At 42.8% G+C, this 15184-nt stretch overlaps 6 protein-coding genes across 6 annotated transcripts; 3 read left to right on the top strand and 3 right to left on the bottom strand.

The window, feature by feature from the left end:
• The first annotated feature begins 1441 nt into the window (after positions 1-1441).
• TrAFT101_009438 (uncharacterized protein) lies at positions 1442-2023 on the top strand. The gene has a single exon (XM_024909168.2). The coding sequence runs from the start codon at positions 1516-1518 to the stop codon at positions 2005-2007; it is 492 nt and encodes a 163-aa protein (XP_024754587.1). The 5' UTR covers positions 1442-1515; the 3' UTR covers positions 2008-2023.
• Positions 2024-3216: 1193 nt separating this feature from the next.
• TrAFT101_009437 (uncharacterized protein) lies at positions 3217-7222 on the top strand. The gene is made up of 2 exons (XM_024904721.2): positions 3217-3652; positions 3708-7222. Exons 1-2 carry the CDS (start codon positions 3278-3280, stop codon positions 6471-6473), a joined length of 3141 nt encoding a protein of 1046 aa, XP_024754586.2. The 5' UTR covers positions 3217-3277; the 3' UTR covers positions 6474-7222.
• TrAFT101_009436 (uncharacterized protein) lies at positions 7007-7532 on the bottom strand. The gene has a single exon (XM_066128647.1). The coding sequence runs from the start codon at positions 7404-7406 to the stop codon at positions 7086-7088; it is 321 nt and encodes a 106-aa protein (XP_065984767.1). The 5' UTR covers positions 7407-7532; the 3' UTR covers positions 7007-7085.
• Positions 7533-7754: 222 nt separating this feature from the next.
• Positions 7755-9329, bottom strand: TrAFT101_009435 (uncharacterized protein). Its single transcript, XM_066128646.1, has 4 exons — positions 9138-9329; positions 8905-9052; positions 8172-8831; positions 7755-8092 (listed from the first exon to the last, which is right to left on the bottom strand). The coding sequence occupies exons 1-3, from the start codon at positions 9311-9313 to the stop codon at positions 8295-8297; spliced, it is 861 nt and encodes a 286-aa protein (XP_065984766.1). The 5' UTR covers positions 9314-9329; the 3' UTR covers positions 7755-8092; positions 8172-8294.
• Positions 9330-9727: 398 nt separating this feature from the next.
• On the top strand, positions 9728-10665 carry TrAFT101_009434 (uncharacterized protein). The gene has a single exon (XM_024905075.2). It carries the CDS (start codon positions 9778-9780, stop codon positions 10618-10620), a length of 843 nt encoding a protein of 280 aa, XP_024754584.1. The 5' UTR covers positions 9728-9777; the 3' UTR covers positions 10621-10665.
• Positions 10666-11281: 616 nt separating this feature from the next.
• TrAFT101_009433 (uncharacterized protein) lies at positions 11282-11686 on the bottom strand (the record flags this gene model as incomplete). Its single annotated transcript, XM_024901546.2, has 1 exon — positions 11282-11686. One exon carries the CDS (start codon positions 11684-11686, stop codon positions 11282-11284), a length of 405 nt encoding a protein of 134 aa, XP_024754583.2.
• Positions 11687-15184: the final 3498 nt, after the last annotated feature.

Genomic DNA, 15184 nt, shown 5'->3' with positions numbered 1-15184 from the left:
CTCCACCCCAAATGACCAGCTGTTCAATTTCACCTTAGATTAAGTACTTAATCGAACATTCGTAGGCTTATGCACTGATAATCATGGGAACTCTGCCGCTTGTAGGTTTATTTGGGCCTGGTTACCTTGTAGAGACGTCTCCTTCCGCCAGATCAGGATTGCAAAGGTATTTAGTAGTTTTTTGTTTTTCGTTTTTTTTAAACAAAACTATTTGTTTTTCGTTAACAAGAAACAAATTTTATTAGTTTTCTTTAACCTACTAATAAAACTACAGTAGTTTTCATAAACTATATAATAAAACTAATTTATTTTTATTAATTAAAAAACAATATTATTACTTTTTAACAATTAAATAAGTTTTAATATAGCTTTCTTTAATAAATTATTTATATATATATAAAAGCTTATAGAGAATACTATATAAAAAAGTATAAAAGGTTAAATATTATATAATATTTTATAACTATATAACTATTAATTTTATTTAATTATTATAAATTAATTACTTTATTTTATATTATTTAATTTATTAATAAAATTGAAAATTTATTAAATTAGTAATTAATTTTTTAGTAATTAAACTTTTAGTTAGTAGTTTTGTTTTTAGTAACTACTATGAAACCCTGCGCCAGGTGCATGCGTCACCGTGGTGCTACAGGCAATTGCTCGGGTACATAGCCCGATATCTCTTAATACGCCCAAAATGAGAAAAAATCGAGAAGTAAGATTTACTGCCCTCCTATTTTAATGCGAGCTTGTTCTAGTAGGTATTTGGGACCTAGCGAAGTAGAATTAACTATGCGCTCTATATGGCGTAGTACAACTACTGATGCTGTGTAGCGTTACCTTATTCTGGTGAGTATATTCGCTATTACCCTTGGGAAACGCGTGAAACGCAATCCTACATGACTTGAGATTGCCGAATGTATGAACTTGTAACAGGCTTCCCACTCACCGGATTTGATCCAAGAGACATTTTGGGGTTTGCTATATCCAAATTGCCGCTTCCCGTTAGTGGATTTTAATATTTTATAATGTGTTATTAGTTCAGTGACGATCTCTAAGGACATGTGTGGTAATCCGATGATGCTTACCCCACATGTGTACCCTTAACAGCTTGAAGAGAGAAATTATGTGATATGTTGACTGCATTATCTGCATGTATTTGCATCTTGTACCTCCTTTGGGAAATGGCCGATCTTCCCCACTCATATTGAAGCTTACAGGTATGTACTCCGTATAATGCATAGAATCCCTAAGTACCTTATACCTACACACTATGCAGGTGGAAATGCCTTGTCATTGTTATTTAGACAAGGCCACATTGGTATATTTGGTCCACTTAATAGCGGATACCAGTACATGCTTGATTCCTTCTTATAGCCAGACTTCCATCGATAAATACTAAACAGCTGGTCCAAGATCTAAGGAACTCTTTGACCATATTCAAATCGACACAATCATTCCACCTTCAACGAAAAAAGACCGCATAACACTCTACATATATAAACAATAATGAAGGCATCTCTCGCTCTTCTAGCGGCTACTTGTGCCAGCAGCGCTCTAGCAACGTCCCTGAGCGGCATCGGTCCTAATATAGATGAGCGTGACGTTCTTACTGGAGACTTTAAGCGCACAGGGACCTATCCAGTAGAAGCCCAAGTTTACCCTAGACGCGATATTGAAGAAGATGGCGACATAAATATTCCGGATGCAGGACAAGGAAAAGGCAAAGGTGATGGTAAAGGAAAGGGCGATGGCAAAGGAAAGGGCGATGGCAAAGGAAAAGGTGATGGCAAAGGAAAAGGTGATGGCAAAGGAAAGGGCGATGGAAAGGGAAAAGGTGATGGAAAGGGTAAAGGTGACGGTAAGGGTAAAGGTGACGGTAAGGGTAAAGGCGATGGAAAGGGTAAAGGAGATGGGAAAGGGAAGGGGAAGGGGAAGGGGAAGGGGAAGGGGGACGGGAAGGGTGATGGCAAGGGAAAGGGGAATGGGAAAAGGACTTAATCAATTCTACATATAGAATATAATATCCTATTGCCTTTTATTACCTGAGTTACCTAAGCAAACATCATATACTACCCTCTGCTACATATCTTCACCGTGCAACTCTTAATTGCCCCCTTTGGCCATTTCGGTCTTGGGTTTTCTGCTTTAGCCACAAATGAATGATTTGCTCTCCTGCCGCTGGGTAGATTAACACCGTTATCTAGTCCACTGCCGATATCGATGCTACTAGATTAACGTATTGCCTATTGATACTCAGTTTATTAGTATAGACCTTGTCAACAGCTTCAATATAACAGAAAGTGGAGGGACCTACTGTCTTGACCTGGTAAAGTCTTCTTATTATAGCTCACTAAGTTAAGCAATGCTACTCTATGCTAGATTACTGTAGCCGTCTCGGAGAGCAATCTTGCGCTATAAGTTATATATATATATTCGCATTAATATATACTAGAATTCATTAGATTAGAAGTACTTTGCCAAGGTGCACAAGTATATCTTATAGAAGGGAATGTTAAGTAATTTCCTCGCCTCTTTGCTTCCCTCAGCAATGATTAAAAAATATCAAGGCAGCACTAGCCACGTGCTTTAACACTGCTGTATCAACCCCCTCCCCCCTTTTTATTTTTTAGATTCACTCATTTCTTATTCAAGTAGATCCCTACACCCAAAAAGAATAGGAAGATGATATGTAAGGTTTACAAAAGTAATACAAAAGTGTATGCTAAATCTACTTACGTGGCAAATAGTAGGCGAGACAAACAGTAGACAAAAACCAAAAACCCATTGGGAATGCCTATATCGACAAGTATTTATTCCCCAAGAATGTATATATGTTTGTTCTGGTTGAGAAAATACTTAGTGGTTAGGTTAACTGATGTGATAAGCCTAAATAGCCGCTACGGTCCAATTTTAAAGTGAGCATGGGGTCTGATTGAATGTCCCCATTGTAGCTAAATGCCGGCTACGTCCTTGAAGAAGCAGAAAGCTAGCTGGCTGTATTTACTTTTTAATTTTAAAAGAGGTTGATTGCCAGACTATATCCTTTGCGAAACTACTTTTCCAACTGTGGCTAAGGGGGCAGGCTTTGAGAGCGGGATCGGAAAAGGTTGTGACTCATACCATTTCCAGCGAGACTGCAGGCACAGATATAAATTTTCTGCATTTACCTCCACGGTCTGCACATTTCTGGTGTTCCCGATTTCCATTAAGTATTCTGGATTTCGTCTCACGCCTACTGCATTATCCCCCGCTTTTTCTTGACTTGCGTATGCCGCCATCCATAATGTTTTCAACACAGGCCACCGATAAGCCCATGAGCGAGAAACAGCGGCTGAAATTTGAGAAATTCAAGCAAAAGCAGGAGAATCTCGCACAAAAATCGCAACATATATCAGAAAGGAAGACAAAGAGGCAGGGTACCCCTATGGTCGCGGCCAAGGATTGGGTTGAGGAGACACCTGCTGGACATAGAAAAATTTTAAAGCCATTGGATGACGACTTTCACAAAGCCTATCTACCTAAGGTCGTCGAATCTGCGTGGTACAGCTTCTGGGAGGACCATGGCTTGTTTAAACCGCAAACTGAGAAGGATGGTAGACTGAAGCCAAAAGGCAAATATGTCATTGCCATGCCGCCGCCAAACGTATGTACTTGTGGATCCATTAGTGCAGTAGTCATTTTGTTAACGCCTGAAGTAGGTGACGGGGAAGCTACACATCGGACACGCCTTGGCGCTCTCACTGGAAGACACCCTCATCAGATGGCATCGCATGCGACAGTTCTCAACTCTTTTTATCCCTGGCTGCGATCATGCAGGTATTGCGACACAAGCTGTTGTCGAGAAGCAGCTCGCCAAGAATCCGATAAATGGCAAGTCCAGGAGGCAAGATTTCAGCCGAGAGGAATTCGTCCAACTATGCCAGGATTGGAAGGAAGACTATCAACAGAATATCAACAATGCGGCACGCAGACTCGGCATCTCTCCTGACTGGTCTCGGGAGGCCTTCACCATGAGTCCTCAATTGTCTAAAGCTGTCACTGAGACCTTCGTAAAGCTACACGAAGATGGCCTTATATACCGAGCCAACAAGCTTGTACATTGGTCGTGTCGCCTCTCCACGGCTTTGTCAACCCTAGAAGTCGACCAGAAGGAAATCGAAGGGACGACGAAGCTTGACGTGCCAGGCTATGACAGAAAGATTGAATTCGGAAAACTTACGTATTTCAAATATCAGATCGAGGGCTCTGATCAAACGATAGAAGTTGCAACAACAAGGCCTGAAACGATGTTGGGCGATACTGGTATTGCTGTGCATCCTCAGGACGATCGATACACAAGTTTTGTCGGCAAGACTGCGATTCATCCGATAATACCCGGTAGAAAATTGCGGATCATTGCTGACGAATATGTTGAAAGAGAGTTTGGTACTGGCGCAGTCAAGCTGACACCCGCCCATGATTACAATGATTTCAACCTCGGCAAGAAACATGGCCTATCCTTCATCAACATCCTAAACGAAGACGGTACTCTTAACAGTAATGCTGGCCCTTATGCCGGAGAGAAGAGGTTTAATGCGAGATACCGTGTTATTGAGGAGCTCAAGAATCTTGGCCTCTATACGAAGTCGGAGCCGAACAAAATGACTGTTCCGATATGCAGCCGATCAGGAGACGTCGTTGAGCCGCTTCTCAAACCCCAATGGTGGATGAAGATGGAGTCACTGACGAAACCCGCGATTGCAGTGGTTGAGAGTGGTGAGTTGGTCATTAGGCCAGAGGTACAAAAGCGATCATACCTTCAGTGGATGAGAAACCTTCAGGACTGGTGCCTATCAAGACAATTGTGGTGGGGCCATCAGATACCAGCTTACTTTGTCAGTATCGAGGGCGAAGACGCCGGTGATGATGCTGATGACAAATATTGGGTGTGTGGCAGAACAGAACGTGAAGCTCGTGAAAAAGCGGAGAAAAGGTTCACAGACAAGAACCTGACGCTTAAGCGTGATGAGGATGTCTTAGACACCTGGTTCAGCTCTGGGCTTTGGCCTTTTAGCACCCTTGGATGGCCAGATCAGACGGCAGATTTTGAAAAATATTTTCCAAATACCACTATGGAGACTGGCTGGGACATTATCCCGTTCTGGGTGAGCCGTATGATTATGTTCTCTCTGAAATTGACTGGAAAAGTGCCTTTTACTGAGGTCTACTGTCATGGCTTGATTCGTGACAGTGAAGGTCGAAAAATGTCCAAGTCGCTCGGTAATGTTGTTGATCCGATTGATATAATCGATGGTATTAGTCTTGATGGCCTGCACCAGAAGCTACGGCAAGGGAACCTGGCCCAGAGCGAGATAAAAAATGCTGAAAAATACCAGAAGAAGGCCTTCCCGCATGGTATTCCCGACATCGGGGCCGATGCGTTGCGGTTCTCACTTATCAACTATACACAGTCATCCGGCGGTGACATTAATTTCGACATAAAGACGATGCACGGCTATAGAAAATTTTGCAATAAGATCTACCAGGCCACCAAATACGTCCTTGGCAAGCTGGGCAATGATTTCGTTCCTCGTGAGAGTTCTGCTCTAACAGGGAAAGAGAGTCTGCCTGAGAGATGGATCTTGACAAAAATGAATACTGCCGCAAAACATATCAACCAGGCACTCGAGGCGCGTGAATTCTCAAAATCGACCCGGATTAGTTATCAGTTCTTGTACGATGAGCTGTTTGACATCTATATTGAGAATTCCAAGTCGATAATATCGGATGGGACACCCGAGGAAGCTCGTTCAGCCATGGATACGCTTTACACCACGCTCGAATCTGGCCTACGACTTGTGTCTCCATTCATGCCCTTCTTAACTGAAGAGCTTTGGCAGCGGCTGCCACGCAGACCAGGCGATGATACATCTTCAATTTCGATCGCCGAGTATCCAGAGTTTGAGGAATCCTTCCATGATCCGAAGTCTGAGGTAGCCTATGAACTCGTACTGGGCTGCTCGAGAGGCCTCCGTTCTCTCTTGGCGGACTATGTTGTTAAGGATAAAGGCATAGCTTATATCATACCTCTCAGTCAAACGCCACATGACACAGCGTCTGCTCAACTCTCCGCGATCAAGTCACTCAGTGGCAAGACACCAGTGGATATTCGCATTCTGCCAGTTGGAAGTGCCAGCCCATTTGGTTGCGCAGTCTTCCCTGTTTCCACTGAGGTGAATGTCTATCTTGAAGTCAAGGATCGTATACAAGATGCTGGAAAAGAGGTTGAAAAGTTCAAGGCAAAGTTAGCCGAGACAAGAAGGGACCAAGAGGATAATGAAACGCACAGGGCAGATCTCAGTAAATTACAGGACATTAATGTCACCGAGGCCAGACAATTGGTTGAGCGTCGAAAACTGGATCTCGAAGCTAGATCGCAGGCATTGCAAGAGACAATCGTCATGTTTCAGAAGATGATGGTTTAGGGCGAGCGGCGCATGCTAGGCCCATAGAATGGCTAAAATATGGGACATACCAACCAGACGACGCTACCAGGCTAGGATGTAAATATTTGAACAGTCATGCCCTAACACGTTTTGTAGCCTGGTGGATAGATGTGGGTAGATAAATGCCAGCTGGATAGTCCCTTTTTCATAACGGCTGCTTACTCCGTTTTTGCCGTTAGCAACGAACGCCTTCACCCCTACTGGGCGCTGAAGGCAGCTCTCAATTATGCAAATCGACACTTACTATTCCACAGAGGATTGTTTTGTTTCTTTACTGCTCCTAACATTTGAGACAATTACTGCGGTGGCCTTGAATCTTATACATAGCTGGAGGTGGAGAGGAGAGATAGGGGAAGCCGGCGGAAAGCACGAACGACATTCTTTTAAATCCCTTTTATTTGCGCAATAACAAAGCAATATTTACTATAAAATATTTCGTGGTCGCCCTTTTCAAGGCCTTGTGATAAGAACCATCGTCTTGTTGTTTGCAAGGATATCACTGTACAGCACCCCGCTCGCCCATGAGATCTCTATAGAGCTCTTTCTCTGCCTCAAATCCGCAATGGGATAAATCAAAATGCACGCATAGCATCAATAAAGCCCCACTCTGTCCCAGTTCCAAACTCCGTCCAGAATGCCCAAGTCCATTTCCAAAAACTCGGAATCATCTGCCGCCAAGATGTTTTCTACAGATCGCAATCCCTCGTGCGACTCAGAGTGCAAATGGCTACTTGACTCATTGATCGAATGAAACAAGTCATCGTTTGCTGGTTCAAGAATGCTGTTCAGAGCCTGTGTGGTGATATTGGCTTTGCCAATGCTCTTTAGCTCCTCGAGTACGATCTTTTCCGTCGGATATAAATTAATACGCCTCTTGAGTGTTGAGAGAATGCTCCATGTGATGTCGCCCATCTTCGTGCAACCGCGCAGCCGGTGAGAAATATGTAACGCTTGTCCAATGGCGTAAATAACTTCCGATCGTCGAGGGATCACTGTGCCATTAACATCGTGTATCAGCAAAGAACTTAATAGCGCTGCATTGTCGAAAGGGCAAAAGGCGACCATGTAGTATTTTGCTTGTTGTGGAAAGCAAAAGTCAAAAGTGTCTTTACTAATAGACATAGCCTTCAGACTAAGGTTGACGACCTGATGTATTAACATCGTGGTTTCCGAATCAAGTCCAGTTTCAAGATGATTTGTCGTCGAGAATATTTGACATGAGGTCAGAATGGACCGTACAAGTATCACTTGCGTCATATAGCCTATACAGTGAAGTTGCAGACGTTGAAATGGTATATATGGATAACTGTATATATGGATAACTGCCGTCCCAACACTTGTCTGGGTTGACAATACTGAATACTGGTGGTAAAGACAACATCCATTTTTCCACACAGGCGATCTTGCTTTGTAGGTTCGATCTGTCAACACGGTCCCCTTCTCCCAACTGCCTGGCAAGCTGACACTCCAATATCTTAGCGACAATGTAGGATGGAGCGTTTGGATCAGCTCCAGACTGGTCTAAACCAGGATTGGGGAGCGGAACAGGAGCTTCTGATTGGATTATCGGAGGACGATTAAAGCTTGCGGTCATGTATCTTGTAGATATGATTGTTAGCCATGACGCATAAGTAGAGGCCAGGGCACCAAGTGGCCACAACTCAATCAACAACTCACCTATCCCAAGTGTATAAGGCGCACCATAGCCTTCGTCTGATTTCCAGGTCGAATTCATTCATCTCATCAGAAAAAACGTCCCTGTGGATTCCTTGAAGCATCCGAAATCAGTGAACCCAATGTCTAAATGGTCATCTGCCAACGGAGAACTATACCGATTTCTTGGGATTGCCTCACGGCAGCACCAAGCTCATGCCATGACTTAACAAAATCGGCCTGTCCCTTATGCCATGTGGCAGCTAGAAAAAGTTGCTGCGCAATGAGAAGGCCGCCGGTTCCTGGAGATAAAAAGCTACTGATAATTTGCGCAGCATCATGGTATGTCTTGCTCAAATTTTGGGTGGAGTCACCTAGATCTATTTCAAGCTGCGACGAAGCATGTGGCGACAGAAACTGCGTAGAGTTTGCACAGATGCGAAGTATCAGGCAAGTGAGTGCCACGGCTGACGGGCGGCGTAAGCTTTGAGCATCGCGGCGTTCAGACCACCAGTCGACGTAGACGGCCATGAAAGATGGCTGGTGTAAAATCCCATAGTGGTGGTTGACATTATCGAAGAAGTTTTTTAAAAGCATGTCCGTATAAGGCCGTGGTGAGACAGCACGAGAGGCTTGGATAACTAGCTCCGGAAGAGGCTCGGAAGAATCCGCATATTGAGTCTCCTGCGAGTCAAAACGAATCAGTAGGGACATTCTACATTTTACATACACCTTGAGCCTTAATAAGACGACTTACCATGATACTGCCAAAGAGCGCATCATTCTTCGCGTACATGTAACCTAGCATATGCACCATAGATGCTGGGCCTGTATTACTCGCAGTGTCGTCTTGCGACTCTGAGACAGAGTTGGTGGAAGCGGTCGAAGGTGTGTCCTTCGGAGACCTTGTTCGTGCTCCATTTAGCCTGAGGCTATCGAGTGAGATGGAATAAACATGCAGGTAGTCTAGGGAGGCTTTGGGCCACTTACCGCCGATGGCTTCGAGTCGCCTGTGAGAATTGACACGTGTGTGCCATTTTTCGGGTCGTGCATTGATTGCATGGCCATCGACAGTCACACTTCTTCTTCATCTTTCGGCACTCGAGGCACGCTGTGACCGTGCGGCCTCGATAGCGTTTGCCCACATTCGTCTTTTCAAGATTCATCGTGATTTGTGTTACAATAACGTTATGCCAAAGCTATTGATACAAGCGCTACGTTTGTTTGTTTGTTTATTACGACGTGTCCCGCGGCCGACATATAGCGGGAAATAAAATCATTGTCGGCTTTTGTTGCACAAGCAAAGGTCTAGCGCGAAACTGCTGACTGATACTCCGAGCCGCAGCGGGTTTCATCAGCATTATCGGAAAAGCAAGTAAAGGAAGATCCTGGAATGCGCTGCTAAGATATCTATAAAATGACTTCTATGCAGTATATATTAGAGATGAAAAATCACTTTAATCGTGTCAAAATACAAAAACGATAAGCAAATATTCCAGGATCATAAATACATTAACAACCCATCGATATCCTTCATCTGTCTCACAACATATGATCAAGCGTCCATAAAGATTGCCAAAAAAAAAAAAAAAAAAAAAAAAAAAAAGATTAGCTGGATTATTTCAACATCATGGCACCTCTTATATGGTTTATTACTGGAGCAAACGCCGGGTTCGGCCTCCTACTCGCAAATCTAGCGCTGTCCAAGGGTGATACAGTTGTTGCGACTGCCAGGAGCCTCTCGAAATTTCCAAGGTCTCTTATAGAGAATCCCAAGGCTGATTTGGTGGAAACAGAGATCACCGCATCAGCCACCAGTATAACCGAATTGGTCGTTGCCGCTGCTGCTAAACATGGCCGTATTGATGTTTTGGTTAACAACGCAGGATTTGGACATATTGGCGCCGTTGAGGAAATATCAGACGAACAAGCTCGATACCAATTTGACGTCAACTTTTTTGGTTTGCTTAATTTCACAAGAGCTGTGATCCCACACATGAGAAAACAGGGTTCTGGCGTCATTGTGCAGCTTTCTAGTGGCGTGGGAATTCTCGGCGCCCTTGGTGGTCCGATTTACTCTGCTTCCAAGTTCGCCGTTGAAGGATTGAGCGAGGCTATGGCTAACGAGCTTAAGCCTTTTGGCATCCGCGTTTACATCATTGAGCCCGGGATTTTCCGGACCGACTTCTTGAAACCTATCTCGAATGGTCAAAATGTGGGCCGCCATTTGGAAGGATATGTGAATTTGGAAGAGATGCTCGGTGGTATGCATGGAAAGCAGCCTGGGAATGCAGAGCTTGGCATCCAGCGCATGTATGAGGTAGTCACTGGAACAGGATTGGCCACTGGATTGGAAGATCAACTTCGTTTCCCTTTGGGTTCCGACTGCTACTCAATGCTTGAAACGAAACTTAAGATGCTAAACGAGACAGCCGATAAAGTAAAGCATGTTTCTTTAAGCACTGATTATTAGATACTTCAGAAACATGCCTCGATAGATAGTATAGCTGATAATATGAGAAGGAAAATGTTGACATGAAATATTTTTACCTTCACCTTGAATATGGGGAGTAATTGAAATGGATATTCAACCTAGATGATGATCGTGGGGAGTGCTTTGCCAAATTTTTGGTAGACGATTGTCAAGATTGCCAAGACTTAATTGACTGGCCAGGCAAGAATTCAAATTTAGCTGTGATAATGAACGTGACAACGGAGGCTTTGAGTTTACTCGTGAGAATACTTTAATGCTAAGGCCGATGGAGTGCATCACTATTGCTGTGGTGCAGGAATATCAGCGGATGAGACAACTATGTCCGCTCTTTGGGGTCCTTTAACCCCACATCTCTATAGTCCCAGAAACAACCCTCCAGAGTAGGACCGACATCAACTTCTAGCCAATTAGGCCGTCACAAGATCTTGGTAGCGTGATTTCAGTGCTGTTAAACCTGCGGCAACTAGATAATATAGATGGCATTAGGGCAAGCTATAACAATCAAGTACTTCCTAAAGATGCCAGTTGAGTAGCAATTTCTCTCAGCTTAGTCTCGAGGAGCTCCACTGGTGGGCACCTTACCAGCATGCATTCTCCCTACATTAGATGATACCGATAACACGCAGTCGCCATCTTCCCTCTACCATAAAGCTCCCGTAAAGCCTAAGACACCTCCAAAGTGGCCGAGCCACGCGTTCTCCTCAGAGTCTTCCATTTTGAAGAGACAGTGGCCTATCTCAGCAGCCACATTTGTAGTTGGCCGCCACATCTTCATTGTCTCTAAGGATTCTGTGTTTAGAAGTCTTCCATCGCGAAGAGCAGTTGCAAATTTGACAAGATCAGATGGCGAGGAAAACATATCGCCGGCTATCCATTCAACTGATAGGTTAGACGCAGTGCAGTCTATAAGCTTGCCGTCATCAATTTCCGGTAAAGCAGGATTCATGCCTGCCGTCTCGCGATACAATTTTGTAGCAAACTGATATCGCCGTGGTATATTGCCTTTGTTCTTGGATTCGAATACCTCCAGAAAAGTGTGCTCCATGCCAAGCGGTTCTATAATTCTTCGACAGATTTCTACTTCTGCCGTATTTTGTGTGATATTCTCAATTACGTAGCCCAGAAGCTCGTAGTTTGTATTGGAATAGTAGTAGCTGCCACGTTCCGGAGCCGAAGGAATATAGAGAAATGATATTCGTATTTAATGCCAGCTAATCTAAGGCTATACCGATCTATGCGCCTCGCCAAACTGCAATGCTTGGTATCCACCTCACCCCTGGCTTACCACTCCAGATATTAGGTAGAGCCATTTTCCATGCCATAACAACATTTATCCTACAGAGGAACGTAAAATGGAGAATTGGGATAAGAGAAATTGCTTTTATTTTTACTTTTGAGAAGGCGCCTGTCTTTAGAAGGCGTCTGTAACAAGGGGGCATCGGTAGGGAAAGATATTGATTAGTATTTCTAGAAGTAAAGAACTAAGAGTACAATAGCCTGAGACTTCCATGTCGATGCGAATCTATAATATAAGCTAATCAAAAAAACTTACATTTGGCTTGAGAATGGTCCGTGTTATAAATAGTTGCTCTCGAGCGATCCACTTGAAGCTCAGTGGAGCGTTCCAACTAGCTGTTCCCTATAGCTTTAGAGGGTATCAATATATCAACATGCAAGCTACAGTGAGCCGTTATTTATATACCTTGGCCGCCACCATTTATGCCTCTTAAAAGAATGTTATAACATTATACACAAGCGCGATATTATAGTGGACAAGTTCTGTATTATAGCGGATAAGTGCTGTATTTTATTAGTAAGCCAGTACTATAAGCAATACAGGTTTCGCTTTTTTAAATATATAATACACCTGCTTGAATACTGAACGAATCTTCCTTTGGTATCCAGCATGTATAATGTAAAGTTTAGATATCCTTATTACAATAATGAATATATAAGAATAAATATAATATTTAATTGAGGTTAGTAAACCTTTCTCTCCCTCCTCTCTCCCTTAGCAAAGTGGTGAGGTTCGACTTAGCTAACAATGGCCTTACGGTGTATAAATAAAGATAAAGGTTGTGGCTCCTTCGCGCAGTAGCAAATAATATTACCCTAGAACTTTTATTGACTTTAAGTAACAAGCTACACCACTCTCGTGGGATGGGAACACTATTATAACTTATTATTTACCTTCCCTAAGTAAGGCTCAATTAGAACTCAAAAACAAAAGGATGCTAAAAGATGCGAAGCTATTAGGACAAAGTACATGACCTACAATTGTGGGCTATAATTATTTCTACCCCATCTTCGGATTCGACAGGACCGCCTCTAGACTGGTAGAACAGACAGACTTTCTATCTATCTGCGGGCACTGCCAATTCTCCGGCCAAACATACAATGTTCAATTACTTTTGGGGTCATATACTACGGATTAGAAGAAACATCTGTTGAAATCATATATATACTAAGCCTTTACACTAAATTTAGTGGTTCGGTTGTAAATTAGTTGTCTTGGAACACCGAGAAATATCACGGTGCTGTTCTTGAATAAAGCAAAAAATTCCTGGATATTCGATAATAGTTTCCTACCCTACAATATAATTTGGGAAAGTTCAGTGTTGGCATTTCGCCTGATGGAGATTTCGACAGAGACAAAAGAAGAACGCAAAGGTGATGGACAATAATATATCTAGAGTCTAAGAGAAAATACACCTCCCCGCAATATTTACCGCAGCCGTTAGACACCCTCAGTTAAGATTCATAACACGATTGGTGCTCGATAATATAAAGAGTGAGGTTGGTGGGATTGCTTAAGCTGCCTCACAGAGGTATACAACTTAGCAAAGCGCCTTCAATATTTTTTTAAAAATCCTAATTAGGCGGGAGGGATTCAGGGTAAAGACGGCTTTCAAGATTGCTCATTAAATTATGTAGTCTGAGATACTAACACTAGTAATTAATCAGCATCTTTCTGACCACATGTGGAAGTGAGCTGAATACGAAAAGTTCCACCTTGACCCAGTATGTAATGTCATAATTGTGGATGTTCCAAAAAGCCCTCAAATTTTGCCTGGTAACGAAGCTGTTAGAATGCATATAACACATATCGACGCCTCCGGATATCTCTACAAAAGTAGCTTTAAAATAGTGTTTAATCTATGATAGTATAAGTAGAAAAACAATTAAGAATTGTAAACGCTATGCAATTTTGCGAGCTAAGATCTTGCAGCAGAAGCTTAATTAAAATAGTTTATTCTTAACTAGCTCGTATGTAATAATTCTAAGTGCTGGCACTACTAAACGCGAGGGTCATTAGAGGGAGAGAAATAGCAAGTAGGGCAGTCAATGAAGAAACCTTGAAAAATAACAAAAAAAAATAAAAGGTATGGGGTGGGGAATATGTTTTATGTAATTATTGTATAAGTTCGTTGGCCTTGAACTCTTGAGTAGCTTAAACACTTTATTCTTTATGCTCTGAGGAAAATATTTTTGGACTTAGTTATTGTAACGCCAGCATATTATACTATACTCACTTGCCGTCCCCCTAAGCCGTTGCCGGTCTTCCCGTGAACTAGGCGAGGTTTCTTGTCCGGATTCTACAACTTCACTTTGGTCTCTTGAACTTTTTATAACATTACAATTGCTTAGGATATTTCTCTCATTTCTTCAATTCTCTCTCTTTTAACTTATAAAAAGTACCTTAAAGTACAAGCGCAGCTTAGACTTTTCTTATAGCATTATTCATACAGGAGACATATTTGTACATATACATTCAGAACTTACTCCATGGAGATATTTGAGGCCGCGGACATTTACGCAGGTAAATTGGCTAGATTTAGAGGGGGGCTGGAACGTTTCCTCAAATATAAGGCGTAGCTTTGACTTGGGAATTTAGTGGAAACGGGGGTTTATCTCCCTCGGCAGATTGCAACCGACGCCGAGGGTTACATAGCTGCAACCCCAAGGGGTGGGTAGGGGGGAAAATACTGCTGCACGTCACATACAAATTATAGTGGTATACTAGCGATATTTTTTTTGGCTATCGCATGGCCCGACAGGAATTGCCGATTCCGACCCCTGACACGTATTTTTCGGTGGTCCCCGTCCCGCTAATCAGATAGAAATTTCCAGCCGGCCGTGCCGTTTCCCTCAGCCACACAGATCTTGGGTATCCATAAACGTCAACCTGAGTAGCGCATAAGTGGGGGCTGTTGAGATCTTGGGAAAGCGAGATGCATTACAGTGTAGGATTCAGGCACGCTGTCTCTTCGACCTCATGCATTGGTCAATAATATTAGATATGGCATTTTGTGCTATTTGCGTAACACTATCATTTCACTATTATCGATGAAACTTAGATTTCTCATTTTAAATTTATATTTTGCAAAGACGGTACTTGCTTCCTAGCAAGACTATATTACTACAATACGTTTACTCAACTCTTTGAGCGTTATAAAAAGAAGGAGTAGCTGGCTGAGAAGACTGGTATTACTGATATGTAGTCTAAATATTGCATTAAGAAGAGAACCCCTAAGCCTTTATT

Source organism: Trichoderma asperellum, chromosome 5 (genome assembly GCF_020647865.1).
Source record: "Trichoderma asperellum chromosome 5, complete sequence".
In the NCBI taxonomy this organism is placed as follows: domain Eukaryota; kingdom Fungi; phylum Ascomycota; class Sordariomycetes; order Hypocreales; family Hypocreaceae; genus Trichoderma; species Trichoderma asperellum.
Note: the sequence above shows the minus strand (reverse complement) of the source record. Positions and strands in the feature narration are given on the sequence as shown.

Bases quoted from the DNA above. Each gene is read 5' to 3' on its own strand.
- TrAFT101_009435 (XM_066128646.1), bottom strand. From the start codon at position 9,313: ATGAATCTTGAAAAGACGAATGTGGGCAAACGCTATCGAGGCCGCACG. The intron at 9,053-9,137 runs GTAAGTGGCCCA...AGCACGAACAAG, and splicing joins GCGACTCGAAGCCATCGGCG to GTCTCCGAAGGACACACCTT. The intron at 8,832-8,904 runs GTAAGTCGTCTT...TTTGACTCGCAG, and splicing joins CGCTCTTTGGCAGTATCATG to GAGACTCAATATGCGGATTC.
- TrAFT101_009437 (XM_024904721.2), top strand. From the start codon at position 3,278: ATGCCGCCATCCATAATGTTTTCAACACAGGCCACCGATAAGCCCATG. The intron at 3,653-3,707 runs GTATGTACTTGT...CGCCTGAAGTAG, and splicing joins TTGCCATGCCGCCGCCAAAC to GTGACGGGGAAGCTACACAT.
- TrAFT101_009438 (XM_024909168.2), top strand. From the start codon at position 1,516: ATGAAGGCATCTCTCGCTCTTCTAGCGGCTACTTGTGCCAGCAGCGCT.
- TrAFT101_009436 (XM_066128647.1), bottom strand. From the start codon at position 7,406: ATGGGCGACATCACATGGAGCATTCTCTCAACACTCAAGAGGCGTATT.
- TrAFT101_009434 (XM_024905075.2), top strand. From the start codon at position 9,778: ATGGCACCTCTTATATGGTTTATTACTGGAGCAAACGCCGGGTTCGGC.